Source organism: Microtus pennsylvanicus, chromosome 9 (assembly GCF_037038515.1).
Source record: "Microtus pennsylvanicus isolate mMicPen1 chromosome 9, mMicPen1.hap1, whole genome shotgun sequence".
In the NCBI taxonomy this organism is placed as follows: Eukaryota; Metazoa; Chordata; class Mammalia; order Rodentia; family Cricetidae; genus Microtus; species Microtus pennsylvanicus.
This window is the reverse complement of record NC_134587.1, coordinates 42,765,570-42,787,797: the sequence shown is the minus strand read 5'-3', so window position 1 is coordinate 42,787,797 and position 22,228 is coordinate 42,765,570. Positions and strand designations below refer to the sequence as shown.

At 42.8% G+C, this 22,228-nt stretch overlaps 1 protein-coding gene across 1 annotated transcript; it reads left to right on the top strand.

The window, feature by feature from the left end:
• Positions 1 to 362: 362 nt before the first annotated feature.
• Positions 363 to 16,981, top strand: LOC142856988 (S-phase kinase-associated protein 1-like). Its single transcript, XM_075984613.1, has 4 exons — positions 363 to 422; positions 10,109 to 10,187; positions 11,313 to 11,351; positions 15,724 to 16,981. The coding sequence occupies exons 1-4, from the start codon at positions 363 to 365 to the stop codon at positions 16,272 to 16,274; spliced, it is 729 nt and encodes a 242-aa protein (XP_075840728.1). The 3' UTR covers positions 16,275 to 16,981.
• The last annotated feature ends 5,247 nt before the right edge of the window (positions 16,982 to 22,228 follow it).

Sequence of the window (22,228 nt, the reverse complement as noted above, 5' to 3'; positions counted from 1 at the left end):
ACCTTTAAAAAAATATATGTATATATTGGTTTATCTTAGCAGCCCCTAGATTCAAATGTCTCTCTGAAATAAAAAAATTTAAAGAAAACACAGTAATATGCATAATCCCAACTCTCTGTGTATTTTCCATCTTTATGTGGCTTATTTTAAAACTTTTTTTATTTTATTATCTTTACTCCTTTAATCTATGACTGTCTGTACTCTTGTCTATACTCTTTTTCCTTTTTTCCCCAAGCCTATGTATATTTCTTGGACACACTGTGACCCATTCAGAGGTTTATTTTTGTCTGAATCTGTCTTTATTGTGTATCTGTAATAATTTTCTGACTAGGAGCACCTTTTTAAAAAAATGCTTAGTGGGCATGGCTAAGGCCAACTCCATGGCCCTGCCTGTTGGCTCCATCCCATCCAACATGGTGGAGGTATGGTAACTGCCTCTGTGAACCATGCTCATTGCCCCAGTTCCAAGGACACAGAAGGTCTATGTCACCATTAAGCAACTTGTAGCACTTTGCTCACAAACCCCATTTAAATGCTCTGTAGCAGGATCTCCTGAAAGAGCCAGAGACATTTGTGCTGCCAGCACAACCAGGAATCCTTCTCTTAAAGAAACTGTGCTTCTGCTTGCTGCCAACAAATGAGCTTATCTGAAAAAATGTGGCTACCAAGAAGCTCTAATTGTGTCCTACTTTTGAGGGTCTAGAAGCCCTCTTTTTTTCCTTAAGCTTTTTAAAGATCTTATGTGGATCCCTGCCCCAGATGGTCAGCGCCATTTTGTAAGTGGAGACTGCTCTTCCGTTCCTGGCCACCCAGACTTGAATAATCATACAGAACTATATTAATTATAGCACTGCTTGGCCGATGACTCAGGCATATTCGTAGCTAGCTCTTACATCTTTAATTAACCTGTTTCTATTATATTGTATTTTACCACAAGGTTCTTGGTTTGTTACCTCTTGCTTCTTGGACAGCTACATAACATCTGCCTTCTTCAGCAGCTACATGGCATCTCTTTGACTCTGCCTACTCTCTATATCTGTTCAGATTTTCTGCCTGGCTTTATTCTGTCCTGCTATAGGCCAAAGCAGCTTTATTAGTTAACCAATAAAAGCAACACATATACAGAAGGACATTCCACATCAAGAGTGTGTTGAGGACTGGTACAACTTTTTCTTTTTATGTTTGGTAGAATTCAACAGAGAACCCCTCAGAGCCTGATACCTCTTTTTCCAGAAAGTTGTTACTTACTGATACCAGGTCTTACTAGACACTGGCTTGTTCAGACTGTCTTTTCCTTGTGCGGAAATTTGGCTAGCTTACATCTTTCAAGTTTTGTCCCAGTTAGACTGTCAGGTGACAGACAATCTGTTTATAAGTTTTGTGTAATAGAAACATACACCATGTACACTTTGCCCAACATCATATCATGTGATTTCTTCATCTATATTTTTCACAACTGTGCAGTTTTCTCTGTGTGATTAAATTCTATTCTTTGTTTACCATGCAGCTTGTTGGCAGGTTTTATATATGTAGTATACATTTATATGCATATAGTATCCATGGGCATTCCTGCTCATATTCTTGTGGTCCTACTTTTTCTGTTGGGCACATACCCAACAAGTAGAATTGCTGGATTCTGGAGCATATTGTTGAAGAGTTTTCCAGCATTTTTGTATGTTGTTGTTATTTTACTCAACCAGCAAAACATGAAAGTTTAGGTGTGTCCAACCCATGGCCTGTGGGCCATGCATGGCCACAGATAGCTATGAATGAAGTCCAACACAACATCATTAACTTATTATAATTAAACATTGTGAAGGCTTTTGTGATTCATTTTGTAACTTGGTGTGCAGTTCTCAAGTGTGAACTTTATAGATGACAGTGTAATTCAGAAAAACCCAAGTGTTAGCACCCCTACAAATGATTTCCAGCCTTCTGTTAGCACTTACTGTTATCTGCTCAGCTTTAGTCTTTCTGTTAGCTGTGTAGGAATAGCTCCCTTGCCTTGATTTGCATTCCCTGGGCTAGAAGTGCTGAACACTTTTGTGTGTCAATTGACCATTTGCATGTCTTGGGCTGATAGGGCAGAACACCTTTGTGTGTAAGCTGACCACATGCATGTCTTCTGATGCTTAGTGTCTGTTTGGTTTCTTGATAATTAAAAAATTGAGCTATTTACACTGTTCTTATTGACTTGTGAGATCCATTATGTGCTGTAGAGCCAGTGACTCGGGGTCTATGTTTTGAAAGTTCTCTTTATCTGTCTCTTGCCCTCCCACTCTTCTGACAAATAAGTTCTTAATTTGACTGAAGTTCTGTACACCAAACTTTAATTGTGGGATTATTGCTTTTGTGTGTGTGTGTCTGTCTGTCTGTTTGTCTGTCCTAGTCTAAAGGCAATGAAACCATTTTCCGTTTTGTTTTGGAAGTTTTCATGCTTTTATTCTCTTGTTCTATTAGGACCCACTTTAAATGGATTTCTGTACCTGGGTGTGTGGAGAAGGGGACAATCAGTCAACACAATGCCATTGTATTGGAAAAGATTTTTCCTCTATTGAGAGGCAGACCACTGTTGTAAATTTGATTACTTTGTGTAGTAGGAGGCTGCTTGTTTGTTTCTGGCTGTTCAGCCCCAAAATAATCACACAGAAACCATATTATTTACAGTACTGTTTGGACAACAACTTAAGCGTATTTCTGGCTAACTCATCTTAAATTAACCCATCTCCATTAATTTGTGTATCACCACGAGGCTGTGGCTTACCGAGTAAAGTTCCGGCATCTGTCCCTGGTGGGGCTACATGGCTTTGCACTTATTCTGCCTTCTTTCTCCCAGCATTCAGTTTAGTTTTCCCTGCCTAGTTCTACTCTTTTGCCTTATCACAGGCCTAGACAGTTTCTTTATTAACCAATGGTTTATTCAAAGCATACAAAGGAGAATCCCATATCAACTTTGTGTATGTATGAGAGAGACTTGCTATGTATGTGTGCCTATGTGTGTGTGCACCTGTGTGTAGTATTAAGAGCGGTGGGCTGTGTCCCCGGCACCCGGCTGCCTGCACGGCTAGCTTTACCCGAAACAATTACATGGAAACTGTATTCTTTTAAACACTGCCTGGCCCATTAGTTCCAGTTTCTTATTGGCTAGCTCTTACATATCGATCTAACCCATTTCTAATAATCTGTGTAGCTCCACGAGCTGGCTTACCAGGAAAGATCTTAACCTGCGTCTGTCTGGAGTGGGAGAGTCATGGTGACTCCTTGACTCAGCTTCTTTCTCCCAGCCTTCTGTTCTGTTTACTCCACCTACCTAATTTTATGTCCTATTAAAGGGCCAAGGCAGTCTCTTTATTTAACCAATGAAATTAACACAAGCCAGAAGACTCTCCCCCATCATCTGTGTTTGTGTTGTGAAATGCCTCCACAGGCTCATGCATTTGAACACTTAGTTCCCAGAAATAGGCACTATTTTGGAAGGTTGTGGAACCTTTAGTAGCCTCACTGGAGAAGTGACTCACTGTGGAGGGAGCAAGACTTGAAGCCCAACCCCACTTCCCATCTGCACTCTGCTTATTGATGGCAGATATAATGTGGCCAAGTGCTTCAAGCTCCAGCCACCAGCCTTCCTGGTATGGTGGACTATATCTCTCAAATTGTGAACACAAACTGACCCACCAGCTCTGAAACTGATTGTTCTCAGTGACATGATAGTTCATGTGTGATAGTATGTACGTCTGTGTGTCTGAGTATGAGTATGCATGGTGTGCATATGTGCATATGTATGAGTGTGTGTGTATCTGAAAGAGTATGAATGTATGTATGCATGTGTAAAAGTGTGTGTACCTGAGAGGGTATAAATGTGCATGTATGTGTGTATATATGAGTGTGTGTATGTGTACATATGTATATATATATATGCACAAATATATGTACATATTGCATTTATGTATATGCATGTGTATATGCTTGTGTGTTCATGTGTACATATAGTTTCTGGGATCCCAGGGCTTGCCCATCTCTTCCTGAACCCAGGCCTATCAACTTACTCATCACGACCCCTAACAATTTCCATCTTAGGTAACAGGACCCCAGTTCTGTCCTCATCTTCAGGCCCTGGTGTTCTTTGACTCTTTGCATTTCCACATGTAATTTAGAACCTGTCAATCAAGTTCCATGAAACATGCTGTAACGTGAAACGGATCAATTTGGAGAGAAAAATATATACATTTTCCCTTTGTTTTTGCAGAGCTGGGGACTGCTGTGGGACAGTGGTTTTACCCTGTAAATATTTGTTCCTTGTACTTGCTTAATAAAATGCTGATTGGCCAGTAGCCAGGCAGGAAGTATAGGCAGGGTGACCAGGCAGGAAGTAGAAGCGGGGCAATGAGAACAAGAGAATTCTGGGAGGAGGAAAGAGTCAGTCTGCAGTTGTCACCCAGATGCAGAGGACTCAAGATGTGACTGACTTGTTGAAAAAGGTACCAAGCCACGTGGCTAACACAGACAAGAATAATGGGTTAATGAAAGATGTAAGAATTAATCAATAAGAAGCCTGAGTTACTAGACCAACCAGTTTATAATTAATGTAGACCTCTGTGTGTTTTCTTTGTGACTGAACGACTGCAGGACCAGGTGGGACAGAAACCTCAGTCAATGGGGGACCAAGCTAACCCCTCAACCCCTAAGCTTTGATAAGTTTACAGCTTTAAGTCCTTCCCATCCCTGAATGGGGACTAGCCTCCATTGCTCAGATCCTCAGTTTCCCTCAGCAGCACTCTGTGGCACTGAGCCAAGTGCTTCAATACATTTTTGTAGTGACTTTTAAATGGTATTTAAAAGACTTCTCAAATATTTGTTGCTGCTATATAGAAAACCAATTAGGTTTTGCTTGTTGCCTTTGGCCTTTACTCAGTAATCTCATAGAATTCAAATGTCTCCCTTTCTACACACACAGTCGTATCTACTGAATGATGGCAGTTGTGTTTCTAGGCAGTTGTGTTGCATGTGTCTCTTTCTCTAGCCCAGCTCACTGGATGGAATTCTTGGATGTGCTACAGACTGGGGCATCCTCTGGGCATCCAGTAACTGTCAAGGCTTCGAAATGCTTCTTAGCAATTTTTGGACAATCTTTCTTTTCTTGGCCTCTGCCAAAATTGTCAAGCCCATTCACACTAAAGCCATCCAAGAGCACCTCTGAGTTAATAATGAAACTACAGGCCGTGGCGTGAATGGGGGAGGTGGGAGGCATCTGTGGAGTGTGGCTTGGGTGTCGAGATACTCTCCCCATCTCTCCACACTGCATCAAATGTTTTTTATTGCCTTCTTCATAAATGCTCAGAGCTTATTTTGCCGAATTTTCCCCAGGAACTATTATGTATACATGTGTATGTATATGTATATGATGTATATGTATGCATACATGTGTATATATGTACATATATATTCTATCTTAAGTTATAACCTTAAATTTTTCACTTTTATTTAATTTTAGTTAGTATAAAGAAACGGAATTGCTTTTTGTTGTTTTTTGAGACAGGATCTCACCAGGTAGCCTTGGATGTCTTGGAACTCTTTCTGGGGACCAGGCTGGCCTTGAACTCACAGAGATTTGCCTGTCTCTGCCATCAGAGTGCTTAAAGGCATACACTGCCACACTCCTCAAGCAAGAGTTCTTTATCAGTTTTGTATGAAACAACTATGCTACAGTTGTGAAATCTAGTATTTTCCCTGATTGTTCCTTTTTTTTTTAATATTGTGGTTTTTCAAGACAGGGTTTATCTGTGGTTTTGGAGCCTGTCCTGGAACTAGCTCTGTAGACCAGGCTGGTCTCGAACTCACAGAGATCTGCCTGCCTCTGCCTCCCGAGTGCTGGGATTAAAGGCGTGCGCCACCACCGCCCGGCTCCAAGACAGGGTTTCTCAGTGTATCCTTAGCTGTCCTGAAACTCACTCTGTAGACCCGGCTGGCCTCGAACTCACAGAGATTCACCTGCTTCTGCCTCCAGAGTGCTGGAATTAAAGGTGTGCACCACCACTGCCCAGCTAAATGTTCTTTTTTTTTTTTAAAGTTTTAGATTTATTTATCTTATTTTAGGTGCACGAACATTTGTCTGCATTATGTGTGCGCACATGTTACTGCCTGGTGCCTATGGAGGTTAGATGAGGACATCAGATCTCCTGAAACTGGAGTTATGGATGGTTGTGAACCACTATGGGGTGCTGGGAACCACTGAGCTATCTCTAGCCGCTGTGGGAAGCCAGTTAAACCATCCACACATCACGGCGACTCTGCGGCATCAAACCCTGCAGCCCAGAACACACACGTGGGCTTGGTGAAGTGCTGCTGCCTGTGCCCTTTCCTGAGTTTGGGGAGAAGCCTCTGTTGCGTCCGGGTTAATCACAGGCCCTTTCCCTTGCAATCCCTTGAAGCCGGCTTCTTCAGATTCCTCGAGTTCCTCTCTGTATTTACTTTGTAAATGGCTTGATTTTATGATCATACATGAGCACTGAAAAAAAAAAAGTTGTTGCCATTTCTTTGATCTCAGTGAGACGGACTGTTAGTTCTGTTTTATGAAGAACAACATACTTATCTTTATTCATTCGGCCTCATGGAACGTGCCGGGTACCTGGCCCCGGCCAAGTGTTGATTGGGTAAAATATTGTTCAAAGGGTAACCATTTTAATTGTGATTAAGGCTGCTTTTTTAAATCAATTTTTCCTTCCCTATGCTCTTGAAACTGCTAGGAAACTGCCCACGGGCTGGAAGATGATCTATATTTGTTGCCTGAATTTTTCATAATTTTATATTTTACACTTAAATCTGTGATCTTGAGTTAATTTTTGAGGGCAAAGGTGTGAACCTAAGATCAAAGTCAGACCTTTAACAATTTGCATGTGCTCTTTTATGTTGTGTTTGTGTGGTTGTGTGTGTGTGCATGCATATGTGTGAGCATGTGCATACACATGCCATAGCACATAGGAAGTCAGAAGATATCTTTTGTGAGTTGGTTCTCTGGCCCACGAGTGTCCAGTCCTGCAGCATCTTCTGTGAGCAGCATCCTTCTGCAGAGGAACGTTGTCAGCGGGTCATTCTGGCCCTGGCCGTCAATCTGTGTTGTGCTTTGACTCTGCACTTTATCCTTCCCCATGGTTTTACCTGGGATAGGATCCAGTTTCTGCCTTTCCATTACCTGTGTCCTTCCATATGCCCTGAGAAATGAAGCTGTCTGACTCCCCAAACCTGCACAGAGTGCCGAAGAGATAGCTTAGTGGTTAAGAGCCCTTGTTTTCCCAGAGGACTCGGGCTTGATTCCAGGCACACATGCTGGCTCACAACCACCTGCAGTTCCAGCCCTGTATTAACCCTTTACATATTTTGTTAAGTTTAGGTGCAAGTATCTTACCCGTTGGGTAAATGGTACTCTATTTGTGACTTAGATTTTCATGTATATAAATGCACTCAGGTTCTGCGTGCATTTGGTAGGAATTTTCTGGCCGTGTTTAAGTTTAGATTTTTACAAATTCATTTTGGTTTCCTGTAAAGACAATAATTTACCATCTGTGTTTTTTTCTGTTTTTCTTGATCATGGCCTTCTAGAACATCCTGAATTGTGTTGAGTAACAGTGCTATGTCCCCAATCTTACCACCTTTTAAGATTTTTTATTTGATTAGTTTATTTTTGAGACAGCTATGTCTATGCAGCTAAGCCTGGCTTGGAATTCATGATTCTCCTCCTGGAATTCACTCAACTCACTTTTTAAAACCATGAATTCTTCTCTTGGTTGTGTCTATTCCACTTTTGTGCTCAGTCTTGTATTATTTCACCTTCCTATACTAATATGTCGTCAACTTGAGTTCATATGTATTCCTCTTCTCAATTTGCTCATCAATGCCACCTCTCTTGAGTATCTTTATCAGAATTATTTGAAGGCCACATGGTATAAGTTGGATATATCCCCCACGAAGGCTTGGGTGTCAAGGATTGGTCCCCAGGGCAATATCTGGAGGAAGGGGGAAGTGACTGTTTTAGGAGGGCTAAAGGACCACTTTGATGGCATTACTGAGAGGTGATGGGAAGTAGAAGGTGGGGCCTAATTGTAGACCATTCACTGTGGGCGAGCCTTTGAAGAATCCATCTCCCCCTCTCTTCCTCCTCCCCAGTCCTTCCTACCTACTCCAGAGGGAGCAGCTTCCTTCCACAACATCCTGATTCATTGTGCATGGGCCCAGAAGCTACAGAGCCCAGCGCCCATGGACTGAAACCTCCGAAGACATGAGTGGCGACAGATCTTCTCTTCTGTCATGCTGTTTACCTCGGGTTTCTTGTCACACTGACAAGAACTTAAGATGCTACATCCGATGGCTTTAATATCTGCGGTTCCCACAGGCCTCTTTCCTTCACTCATTTCATTTCCTCTTGATCTGTCTCTCAGGTCGACTGGAAATATTTGACTCGGTGCCAGACCTTGTGGATGACAATGTGTCAAGGCTCTGGCTGGGGCTGCACTGTTTCCAGCCCCCTTTCGGAAGTTTACAGTAGCGGCAGATGGTTTTCATGCAGGGAAGGACTGCCTTTTCCCAAACCTGGTGTCTGCTACCTGAAGACCGGACTTGTGGTTCCCTCTGTAGTCCTCGGTGTCTTCTTCAGGCTTTCCCTGAAGCTTTCCTTAGTGCACCCGGAACTCCAACTTTATCCACCCTTCCATTGCTGTCTCCTTGTTTCCTTCCTTTCTTCTTTCTCCTGTGCAGTATCCACATGTGTGCATGCTCATATAGCCAGAGGGATGAGCGGCTTCCTCAAATGCTCATTTATTTTTACTTATTCTTTTTCAAGATTTGTTTTTATTTTGAATACTTATTCATTTTGCATGTATGCATATACATACACTGTGTGCCGTGCAATGACAGCAAGAAAGTAACAGAAACCCATAGACTGCTTATAGACAGTCTTGAGCCACCATGCAGGTGCTGGGGACTCAGGTCCTCTGCAAGAGAAGTCAGTGCTTTTAACCACAGAGCAATCCCTCTCCTCCTCCTCCTCCTTCTTTCTTCTTCTCCTCCTCCTCCTCTTCTTCCTGCTCCTTCTCCTCCTCCTTCTTTTTTCAAGACTGTCTTTATCACTGAACATGGAGTTCACCAATTCAGAGAAGAGGTAGGCAGGGAGCTGCAAGAATCTGCTGATTCCACCCCTTCAGCACAGGGATCTCAGTCATCTGCCTCCTTGCCTTGCTTTCGTCTGGGTGGTGGGTGTCTGAACTCAAGTATATATGCTTGTTTGACAGTGGTTTTATTTACTGAGCAATCTTCCCAGCTGTCTTAGTTAGGTTTCTATTGCTGCTCAGAGACACCATGACCACAGTAACTCCTAGGTGTGGCTCGCTTACAGTTTCAGAGGTTCAGTCCATTATCATCATGGTGGGGAGCATGGCGGTGTGCAGGCAGATGTGGTGCTGGAGCTGAGAGTGCTGCATCTTGCAGGCAACAGGAAGTTGACTGATTGCCACACTTTGGGAAGTTGGAGAAAAGAGACCTTAAAGCCCACCCCACAGTAACACACTTCCTTCAACAAGACCACACCCACTCCACCTACATCACATCTCCTAATAGTGCCACTTCCTTTTGGCTGCCATTGTCTTTCAAACAACCACACCAACTCTTCATTGTCTCACATTGTTGAGACTTTTAAAAAAATGCTGTTTAAGTATTCAGTCTCTCACTGCTGCTTCTGTCCTGGTCTTTTCTTGAGCTATGTGTCACAGTGGCCAACTGCCTTGAGGAGGAAGGCCAGCAGACAGCCAGCTCACACTCCACACTTCCCCCTTGCCAGCGTGATGGGCCCTCCAGTGCTGGGTTCTTTGCCAGCTCCTGGAAGAGCCCCACAGCTGTTTCTGGGCTGTGTATTTGATCTGGGCTTGCGGAGGTTTGCATCTTCATGGTCATCTGGGATTGGACAGATAACTAAAGCGAATGCTCTCGCTTCAGGCAAGAGGCTGGCTGTTGACTTTCATCAAACACTTGGAGAGAATGTGCAAAGAAACTAACAGATGCTTGCCTGAGTGCCTCCTTTAGCTTATTAATGCTGTCAATAACATTACTTTTCTGTGCTAAGCTGGCCTTGTGCTTCAAGAATGAACTTGGCCGTGAGGTGTCAGCTCTTCCCATGTTGCTCGAGTCGATGGATTGCCTGAGTGAGATTGGTCCTGCCTTTTATTTCTCGTTCTGTCTTTGTCAGGGTGGGTGCCAGGCTACACTGTCCTTTCCCGCAAGCTCCATAGTGCCCCTCACTGTCTGATCTCTGATGTGCTAGGCAGGACTTCTAGCTTCATTATGTTGCTGTCACAAGCTCCATGACCAAAAGAAACTTAGGGGGAGACAAGATTTATTTGGCTTACAGTTCCAGGCACAATCCATCACTGAGGGAAGAAATCGAAGGCTGGAACCTGAAGGCGGACCTACCAGCTATTCCATGTAGCACCGCATTCAGCAGGAACGGACTCACAGCCCAGGAAGTGCAGCAGAAACCAGGGAAGAACGCTGCTTGATGACTTGCTAACAGGTTGTACTTAGATAGCTTTTTATACAGCTCAGCACCACCTGTCTAGGGAATGGCGCTTCCCACTGTGGGTTGGGCCCTCCTATGTTAATTAACAATCAAGATAATCACCCCCACAGGCCAGTATGATCTAGGTATTACCTAAATTGAGACTCTCTTCTTGGGTAATGCTAGGATTTGTCAAGTTGGCAACCAGGACAGCAAGGTTCTCTAGAGGAACAGAATTAATAGGATTTAAATATCTATAATTACTTCTCTCTGTATGTACGTATAATTAAAGGGAATTAACAGTCACTCACACCTTTAATCCCAGCACTCAGGAGGCAGAAATGGTGGATCTCTATGTTGAAGGCCAGCCTGGGCTACATAGTGAATTTCAGAACAGCCAGAGCTACATAGTGGAACCCTGTCTCAATCAAACAGCAAACAAACAAGCAAAACAAAAAAGGGAATTTACGAGAAGGCCTCGTATGGACAGTCTAGATAGTTCAGGAATGGCCAACTGCATTCAGCCCACAGTCTGGTAGCTGCTCAGTTCATGAAGGTGGGTGCCTTATCTGTCCTAGTCTGGCACTGATGACTTGGCTCTCCCTGGAGAGTCACTGGTATTGAAGCCTGCGTTAGAAGACCAAAGAAACTGGTGTTAGCAGAGGATGGTGACAGTGGCAGTAGTGGCAGCAGTGACAGGAGCAGCAGCAGTGGTGACATTTGCTGAACACCCCTGGGAAGAAGTGACACTGCCTTTTCCTCGGACCTCTAGATCTGGGTTGCTCCTTGGAAGGTGTCATCCTCTTTGAGGGTGAGCTTTCTCTTCTCTGTTAATCTCTGAAAGCACCATCACAAACATACCCGTAGGTGTGTCTCCCAGGTGACTCCGAATCCCATCAGGTTGATACGGCTAGCCACTGCAGTCAAACAGACTTTCACAAATCCTAGCTAGTCTTTGTTAGATGTTTAATGGATGACATTTTCTGAGGCTAGTGTTTCACTGGGCAGAAGATGCTAAATCGTGACTTCAACTTAGGACTATTCATATTTTCTATTATTGTGTTGGAAGGCACTTTCCTAGGAATTTGGCAATTAATTTAAAAAATTTAAATATCTGAAATAGAATTTCTATGCATTTATGCCATAGTCTCCTATTAATCATTAATTTATGGATGCACATGGAAGTATGTTTATAATTTGGAGGGACTTAGTTGATTTATTTTTATTAAAGGCATGCATTATGTTTCTACATGTATATATCTGCCCTGTGGGTGTACAGGTGCCCAAGAAGCCAATAGAAGAGAATTCTCTGGACCTGGAGTTACAGATGGTTGTGAGCCATCCAAAGTGGGTGCTGGGTACCTAAATAGTGTCCTCTGCAAGTGCAGTACAGCATCTGTCTTTGGAGATGTTTTCTGAGACAAAGTCTTACTCTACATGTAGCTCTAGCAGATCTGGAACCCAAAATGTTGTTGAGGCTGGCCTTGACACAATGTAGCTGAGGCTGGCCTTAACACAATGTAGCTAAGACTCATCTTGATACAATGTAGCTGAGGCTGGCCTTGACACAATGTAGCTAAGACTCATCTTGATACAATGTAGCTGAGGCTGGCCTTGACACATGTAGCTGGGGCTGGCCTTGACACAATGTAGCTAAGACTCATCTTGATACAATGTAGCTGAGGCTGGCCTTGACACAATGTAGCTAAGACTCATCTTGATACAATGTAGCTGAGGCTGGCCTTGACACAATGTAGCTAAGACTCATCTTGACACAATGTAGCTGAGGCTGGCCTTGACACAATGTAGCTGAGGCTGGCCTTGAACTGTGTCAATTCTCCTGCCACTGTCACCTAACTTGTCTCTAATATTTTTAATTTGTCATATTTTCCTTTCATTTGTGATTAATATTTTTTAAATGAGGCAGTTCAGTTTCTCCCCTGTGAAGTGGCTTGGGTTGTCTGTGTTCTCTGGGTGTTTTTGTCCTCATTCTTTATTATTTGTTTTCATGGCTTTGCCTTAGCCTGTTTCTCTCTTGCATATTTTTAGATAAGTTCACACATTCTCAGCTTTTCCAAAATAATTGTTTAGCACTTGAAATTTCTTTATATACACGTTGTTTTAGCTTTATTTCTCAGATTTGACACGTGATATTTTTTTCTAAAAATATTTTTATTCATTTATTTTTATTTATGTGTATGTGTCTTTGTATGTATGTGTATCCCATGTGTGCAGTACCCATGGATCCCATGGAACTTGTGTTACAGACTCTTGGCAGCCTCCATGTGACTATGGGAATTGAACTTGAGACTTTGGGACGAGCAACCAGTGCTCATAACCACTGTCTCTCCATCCCCAATGTACACTGTGCAGTAAAGAAGATTCTTTACTACAATCTAGGATAAGCAAGTTCCGGTTTCTGCTGTGAGACTTGAACCCTAGTCAGTTTGTTTTTCTTCATCTCCCAGCAGTGTATTTCTAGTTTTCCCTCTGCGGTCACAGGAACTGACCTGGGATTTGCCAAGGCTTGCAGAGTTCTGGAGACTCGCTTTAGCCCAGTGTCCAGTCCACTTTCAAACCACTGTCTTTTGCACTATAAGGAATGTGTACACTTACTAACTGTGTTATTCACATTTCCCATGTCCCCGCTGATTTAGTGATGCCCTCAATCTGTCACAGTAGTGTAGCTATTTTGCCTGGGTGTGACATGGCCACTGACTGTCTTGCTGACTGGATGTCGTGACTTACAGAAGACCTTGGTCATAGCATGACAACGAAATAAACAGAATGATAGGTTGACAGCCTGGTCTGTGGCTACAGAGATGAGGCTTCCCTGTGGAAGGAACAGGGAGCATCAAGGGACATCAGCTGAGATCCAATCACACTCGCTACTGATCCAGCTGCCCAAAGTCTTGGGGTGCTAGTTTCCAGCTAGTAATGATGGACTGGGGGTGCACTAGGGGTAGATTACACTCTCCAATGATATAGCTTTTCCTGGTAGCCCATGTTGAGAGTAGGACTTGTTGGTGATATACTTACCTCTGAGTCACCCACGTCCTGTGAATAATCTAAATAAACTCATTGATTTGCCTATTTCAACTTAGATGGAGCCCTTTTTTTGACTGTTGGTGCCCTCTCTCTGGGATGAATAGAGATTGTCTTTCCAGGAAGTGTTCTGCTATAGTCAAGTCCAAGAGGTGTGTTTTCCCTTTTAAAAAAATCTGTCAGTTTTCCTTTTGTGGGGAAACATTGCCATTGTGATAGTTTGAGTGAGAACTTTCCCCCACAGTTTATGTATCTGAACTCATGGTCCCCTGTTGGTGGTGCTGTCTGAGGAGGTCATAGGGGAAGTTCAGCCTTCCTGGAGGAATTACATCATCACTGGCGGCTGATCTGAGATGTCACAGCCTCATCCCACCGCCAGTTCTCTCTCTCAGTTCCCTGTTGTAGTTGAAGATGTGATCTCCCATGCTTGCCCCTTGCTGACACACCCTTTCAGCATGATGGACTCTCCCTCTGAAATTTTAAATCCAAACAAGCTCTTCCTTCAGATGACTTGGGTCCTGGTGTTGAATCACAGCAACATAAAGGTAATTACAAGTTGGAAATGCTGCAGCCCTCTGTGAAGGAGTCCATTTTGGTTCCAGTAAAGCTTTGTTTGAGAAGGTCTGTTTGATCTAATGTGACAGCTGCCGCTCAGGCTCTCCTTTGATTAGAAGTCACCCATCATTCTCTCCCCTGCCTCTGTCCTCCTGCTTGTCTAAATCTTTGTTTTAGAAAGTATCTCCTTTTTTTTTTTTTTTTTTTTAAAAAAAAAAGATGGCTCAGCAGTTAAGAACACTGACTGCTCTACCAGAGTTCCTGAATTCAATTCCCAGCCACCACAAGGTGGCTCACAACCATCTGTAATGAGATCTGGTGTCCTCTTCTGGCCTCCAGGCATATATGCATACATAATAAATAAGTAAATCTTTAAAAAAGTATCTTTTATAAGTTGTTGGCAGGACTGGAGAGACGGCTAAGAACATTGCTGCTCTTGCTGAGGACTCCGTTTTAGTTCCTAAAACCCACATGGTGACTCACAACTGACACCCTCTTCTGTTCTCCACGGGCACCAGACACACAGGTAATACACAGTCATACATTCAAGCAAAACATCCATGTGTATAAAATAAATAAATAATAAATACATAAATAGACCAAACCCAATCTGCTTGATAATAAAAACAAGCCATAATAATAACGAAACATTGTCTTAGTTAATGTTCTACTAAAAACACCATGACCTAGGCTACTTATACAAGAAAGTATTAAATTTAGGGTTCACAGTTCTGGAGGGCTAGAGTCCATGGTCATCATGTTGGGGAACATGGCAACAAACAAGCAGGCATGGCACTGGGACAGTAGCTGAGAGCTCACACCTGATCTATAAACACAAGCCAGAGAGAAAGCGACATCGGGAATGGCGTGGGCTTTTGAAACCTCAAAGCCCACCCCCAGTGACACACCTCCTCCAACAAAGCCACACCTCCTAATCCTTCCCAAATAGTTCCATGAACTGGTGTCCAAGCATTCAATTATGGGAGCCTATGGGGCCATTTTCATTCAAACCACAGTTTTCGTTTTTTGTTTTACAGAGTCAGGCATCACTTTTTTTCTTTTATAAGACTGTTTAGGTGATGTATATAATTACTGGCACTGTGGATTTTTAAAAAAATCAATGCTTCTTTGTTCTACTCTTTCTCTGGGTCTTGTTTTTTGTGTTCCGAATAACTTATGGGCTTGAATGTTAACCCCTTATTGGGATAGTTTGCAAATATTTGGCCCTATCTTCAGTTGTGTCTTCACTGTACTGATGGCTTCCTTTGCTGTGCAGAAACATCACAGTTGGCTCTAGCCCCCTTTATCTATTTTTGCTTTTGTTATCTGTTTTTTAAATTTTTATTTGTGTATCTATGTGAGAGTATGCCGCATGTGGGTTCCAGTGGAGGCCAGGTGAGGGTGTCAGATCCCCTGGAGCTGGAGTTACAGGTGGTTGTAAGCTGCCCAGTGTGGGTGCTGGGAACTGAACCTGGGTTCTCTGTAAGAGCAGCACACACTCTTAACTGCTGAGCTTGCTGGGGTCTTATTAAAATAAACAAACAAGAGTGGCCTTGTCCTCCTCGTACCTTCTCTGTGATCAGCGACCGGCAGCCTCAGGCCCGTGGTCTTGAGACCGAGCACCAACTCGATAAAGTTGCAGAGTTCTGATGGAGAGATATTTGAAGTTGATGCAGAAATTGCCAAACAATCTGTGACTATCAAGACCATGCTGGAAGATTTGGGAATGGATGATGAGGGAGATGATGATCCTGTTCCTTTACCAAATGTTAATGCAGCAATTCTAAAAAAGGTCATTCAGTGGTGCACCCATCACAAGGATGACCCTCCTCCTCCTGAGGATGAAGAGAACAAAGAAAAGCAGACAGATGATATACCTGTTTGGAACCAAGAATTCCTGAAAGTTGACCAAGGAACACTTTTCGAACTTATTCTGGCTGCAAACTACTTAGACATCAAAGGTTTGCTTGATGTCACATACAAGACTGTGGCCAATATGATTAAGGGGAAAACTCCTGAGGAGATTTGTAGAACCTGCAATATCAAAACTGACTTTACTGAAGAGGAAGAGGCCCAGGTACGCAAAGAGAACCAGTGGTGTGAAGAGAGTGAAGTGCTGTGCCTGACGCTGTAACACTAGAAGGGTTGTTCCACATGCTAGTTGCCCTGCTCTGTTTATAATTGTTAATATTAGAACAGTAGACAAACGCAGTCTTGTCCTCACTGCATGTGTAGTTCCAGTACAGATCTGGCCTATGGCTGAGTTTCTTCTATGAGCAAAAGTTCTTTTGTTTTTGTTTTTTTTTTTCAGTATTCTGAATAAAACTGAACTTTTGTGTTCTCTGTGGAAAGTGACATTTTGGGCTTTCCCTCTTTCTGTAAAGTGATTTCTGCCTAGTTCATTGTCCAGTTAACTTTAGTGAGCCTTTGAAAGTTGGCATTGTAAATAAAACAACTTATGAGAAGTATTCTGAAATAGAATTAATGAAACATGATCTTTGTTCATGAGTTGGAAACTGGAACAAGGGAACTTGAAGTCAATGTTGCAAGTGGGGTTGTTAAGATGTGTTCCAGCCTCTTTGCTGCTGGTAAGCTTGTATACAGCTGGGCTCTCTTAATTGGATCTGAGGACTTGTTTTGTCTTATCCGCCTCCCCTTTAATTTTTAATCTCAGCTTTGAATATATTGCCTAGAGATTTAGTTTACTACCCATTTTGGTTTGGGAGGAGGGCTATACCCCGACATTTGTTAGCTTTTCAAGGGGCTGTAACTAGACATTTGTTAGCTTTTCAATTAAAAATGACACTTACTTCAAAAAAATAAAATAAAATAAACAAACAAGCCTTTAGGTCCTGTCCTTCGGTTCCTGTTCTGATTTCTCTAAATGATGGACTGTGATATGGAACTGTCAGATAAAATAAACCTTTTATTTCCCAACTTGCTCTTTGTTCACATTTAATTTTTAAAAAATTTATTAGATTCTTTAAAAAAATACCAATCCAAGTTTCCACTCCATCCCCTCCTCTCATTTCCTCCACACACCCTCCTACCCCACCCCCATCTAATCCTCAGAGAGGCTAAGGCACATTGCTTTGTAGAAGGTCCAAGGCCCTCCCTACTATTTCTAGGCTGAGCTGATGGAGGAAGGTCATTGGTTAATTATAATAAAGAAACTGCTTGGCCTCATAGGTTAAAACATAGGTGGGTGGAGTAAACAGAACAGAATGCTGGGGGAAGAGGAAGTGAGCTCAGACTCGACAGCTCTGCTCTCTGAAGCAGACGTGATGGAGCAAGCCGCCAGGTCAGACATGCTGAATCTTTCCCGGTAAGCGCACCTAGTGGTGCTATGCAGATTATTAGAAATGGGTTAGGCAAAATATGAGAATTAGCCCGTAAGAGGCTAGAGCTAGTGGGCCAAGCAGTGTTTAAAAGAATATAGTTTCCATGTAATTATTTCAGGGCATAAGCTAGCAGGCTTCCGGGGTGCTGAGGACGCAGCCCCGCCGCTCATACTACTACACTGAGCAAGGTATACATCCAAAGAGAATAGATTTCAAAAATTCAATACCTGCAGTGAGGATAAATCCTGCCAGTGGCCCCGCAGCTTTCCCCAGCCATGCAACTGTCAACCACATTCAGAGGGACTAGTTTGGTCCTTTGCTTGTTCCTTCCCAGTCCAGCTGGAGTTGGTGATCTCTCATTAGCTCAGGTAAACTGTTTAAGTGGATGAACCCATCATGGTCTTGACCTCTTTGTTTATATTCTCATTCCTCCCACTCTTCAACTGGACTTTGGGAGCTCAGTCCAGTGCACCGAAGTGGGTCTCTGCCTCTGTTTCCATCAGTTGCTGGGTGAAGGTTCTATGGTGATATTTAAGATGATCATCAGAGCTGGATGGTGGTGGCCTTTTAAGCAGAGGCAGGCGGATCTCTATGAGTTCGAGGCCAGCCTGGTCTACAAGAGCTAGTTTCAAGACAGGCACCAAAGCTACGGAGAAACCTTGTCTCAAAACAAACAAGCAAATAAACAAAACAAAAACAAACAAAAAACAAAACAAAAAAGATAATCATCTGATTACAGGGCAAGCCAAGATGGGGGCCCCCTCTCCTCTATTGCTTAGGGTCTTAAGTGGGGTTATCCTTGTGGATTCCCGTGAATTTCTCTAGAGCCAGGTTTCTGCTAACCCTATAATGGTTCCCTTAATCAAGATATCTCTTTCCTTGCTCTCATCTCTGTCCTTCCTCCATCTCGACTGTCCCATTCCCTCAAGTTCTCCTCAACCTTCCCCTTGTCCCCTTCTTTTCTCCTTCCACCCTCCCCCAACTCCATGCTCTTAATTTTGTCAGGCAATCTTGTCTGTTTCCAGTTTCCAGGTGGGTCTATATATGTTTTTCTTTGGGTTCACCTTATTACTTAGCTTCTCTAGGATAATGAACTATAGGCTCAATGTCCTTTGTTTATAGCTAGTATCCACTTATGAGTGAGTACATACCATATTCATCTTTTTGGGTCTGAGTTACCTCACTCAAGATAGTGTTTTCTAATTCCATCCATTTGCATGCAAAATTCAAAATGTCATTTTTTTCCACTGAGTAGTACTCTCATGTGTAAATGTGCCACATTTTCGTTATCCATTCTTGGGTTGAGGGGCATCTAGGTTGTTTCCAGGTTCTGGCTTTTGGGTATATGAACAAATGCTTTTGTAGTATGATTGAGCATCTTTTGGGTATATGCCCAAGAGTGGTAATGCTGGATCCTGAGGTAGGTTGATTCCCAATTTTCTGAGAAACCACCATACTGATTTCCAAAGTGGTTGTATAAGTTTGCATTTTCACCAGCAATGGATGAGGGTTCTCCTTACTCCACATCCTCTCCAGCATAAGGTATCATTGGTGTTTTTGATCTTAGCCATTCTGACAGGTATAAGATGATATCTCAGAGTTGTTTTGATTTGCATTTCCCTGATAGCTAAGGATGTTGAACATTTCCTTAAGTATCTTTTGGCTATTTGAGATTCTTCTGTTGAGAATTCTCTGTTTAGTTCTGTACCCCATTTTTTAATTGAATTATTTAGAATTTTAATGTCTATTTTTTTGAATTCTTTATATATTTTGGAGATGAGTCGTTTGTCTGGTGTGGGGTTTGACAAGAACTTTAAGTCTTTGAAGAAAGAAATTGAAGAAGACACCAGAAAATGGAAAGATCTCCCATGATCTTGGATAGGTCGGGTCAACATAGTAAAAATGGCAATCCTACCAAAAGCAAAATATAGATTCAATGCAATTCCTATCAAAATCCCAACACAATTCTTCACAGACTTTGAAAGAACAACAATCAACTTCATATGGAAAAACAAACAAACAAAAAAACCTAGGATAGCCAAAACTATCCTGTACAATAAAGGAACTTCTGGAGGCATCACCATCCCTGACATCAAGCTCTATTACAAGCTACAGTAATCAAAACAGCTTGGTAGTGGCATAAGAACAGAGAGGTTGACCAGTGGAAATTGAATTGAAGACCTAGATATTAATCCACATACCTAGAAACACCTGATTTTTGACAAAGAAGTTAAAATTATACAATAAAAAAAGAATCTTCAACAAATGGTGCTGGCATTACTGGATGTCAACATGTAGAAGAATGAAAATAGATTCATATCTATTGCCATGCACAAAACTCATGTCCAAATGGATTAAAGACCTCAATATAAATCTGACCACACTGAACGTGATAGAAGAGAAAGTGGGAAGTAGTCTTCAATGCATGGGCACAGGAGACCACTTCCTAAATACAACCCCAGTAGCACAGACACTGAGAGCAACAATAAATGACTGGTACCTCCTGAAGCTGAGAAGCTTCTGTAAAGCAAAGGACACAGTCAATAAGACAAAAAGGCAGCCTTCTGAATGGGAAAAGATCTTCACCAACTTGCTTTTTGCTATGGAGTTTTATCACAGCAATAGAAATCCAAACAAAGACACAGACTCAAAAATTAAAAAATTCTTACCCACAAAACAGCAACAAAACTCTTGCTTGGCACCATGCTTCTTGATCTGTTCTTGCCCACCATTTATTTCTCTTGACTTGAGTTTTCTCAAGCCAGCACACTCCACTCCCATCCAAGCTCAGATATTTATGATCTATATTCCATTCTTTTGGCATTTATTCAGTTTAGACATTTTAACACACCTAACTCTTCAAGACTGAGCCAGCCAGGATCTGCAGCGGGCTGTGGAGTAGCCCAGGCACCTGAGAGTACATTACTCTCTTGTTCTGCCTTCTAGTCTTCATTTTGCTTGCATTGGTCCTGCTCCAGATGACCAGTGTTATTGCTGTTATTCTTGGGTACTTGAGACCCAACCTGAGCTGCCTCCTGCATTGCTGTTCAGTTCCTTCTAGGATGGGAAAGGAAGGCGGTGGAGGGAAGTCAGAGTTGAAAGATACCCCATTTGTTCTCTGTGCTCTCTGGGTCTCATCCTGTACCCCCCAAGCAGGATATGAAGACTCGCCGATTTCCCAGCTCCCAGAGCTTGGTGCCTACATGCTAACTACACATGAACTTCCTTGGTTCTAGCAAGATCTTGGCTGCATGAGGCATGGCTTGGGGTGACTCCAGCCCTGTGGAGGCTACCTTGACACCTTCCCACTGCCAGGAGCCTCTGCTGCCTGTACCCACACTCCCTTCCTAAGACTTACTAAAAAGGGCTTCTGATTGTAGATGTGTGTCTTCTGTGGCTCAGAAGACACCTCTCAAGGTTGTGAGAGCCCTTTCCCTGAAATATGACCATGATAAAGACAGGCCTTTGTCACCCAGTTTAAGGGAAACAGATGTAGTTGGGTAGGACAAAAAAGCGTGTATGGCATCCACCAGAGCAGCCCTTTGCCCTCTTTTCTTCTCCACATTGCCTGAGTCCCGTTCTCTCCTCCCTGTCACCACCTCTAAAACACTGACATGTGTGCTCATCTGTATTAGACTCGCCCAGTGCATCTGTTTGCACTATTTTATATAACGTCTATATGAGACTGTCTTGGGAAGACCTGAAGCTCAGTTGGTTTCATCCTCAGGCCAGTGGAGAAATGTTCCAGTGGTCTCTGGCAAGGGGGATTTGGGGATCTGATTGTTTAAGTCCCTACTGGGTTCCTCTGCTCTGCCTCATTCTTGGGTGGTGATCCATCATGGACACTCCTGTAGGCTCCATGTGCCTGCCTGTATTAATATTTCTTCTCCAAAGGCAGTCTTACTTTCAAGGTAGGAACAGTAGGGCTGTTGTATGAAATGGTGTATGGAAAGCATCTATCCATCACTCATCTACCCAATTTTACATCCATCCATCCATCCATCCATCCATCCATCCAGATATCCATATATTATTCATTCAACTTTTCATCCATTTGCCATCTGCCTGTCATTCATTTAACCATTATTCATCTAATTAATTTTTGTATCTATCCATGTTCCCATCCATACATCCATCCACTCACCCATCCAATATTCTGTCCATCATCGTATCTATCCATGTTCCCATCCATACATCCATCCACTCACCCATCCAATATTCTGTCCATCATCTATCCTTTTCATTCATACAGCATCTATCACGATTCATCTGTCATTCTTCTCTCCATTATCTGTCTGCTATGTGTTTATCATCCATCCATCCATCCACCCATCATCCACCCATCAATCCATCCATCCATCATCCATACATCCATCCACCCATCCATCCATCATCCATCCATCCACCCATCATCCATCCATCCATCTACCCATCATCCATCCATCATCCATCCATCCACCCATCATCCATCCATCCATCATCTATCCATCCACTCATCATCCATCCATCCATCCACCCATCCACCCATCATCCATCCATCCTCCCATCATCCATCCATCCATCCATCATCTATCCATCCACTCATCATCCATCCATCCATCCACCCATCCACCCATCATCCATCCATCCACCCATCATCCATCCATCCACTCATCATCCATCCATCCACCCATCATCCATCCATCCATCTACCCATCATCCATCCATCCATTCACCCATTATCCATCCATCCACCCATCATCCATCC

Excerpts from the sequence above, each read along its gene's own strand:
- LOC142856988 (XM_075984613.1), top strand. The coding sequence starts at position 363 with ATGGCTAAGGCCAACTCCATGGCCCTGCCTGTTGGCTCCATCCCATCC. Across the intron at positions 423-10,108 it reads TCCCATCCAACATGGTGGAG|CTGGCCTTGTGCTTCAAGAA; the intron begins GTATGGTAACTG and ends TTCTGTGCTAAG. Across the intron at positions 10,188-11,312 it reads CGAGTCGATGGATTGCCTGA|ATCTGGGTTGCTCCTTGGAA; the intron begins GTGAGATTGGTC and ends TCGGACCTCTAG.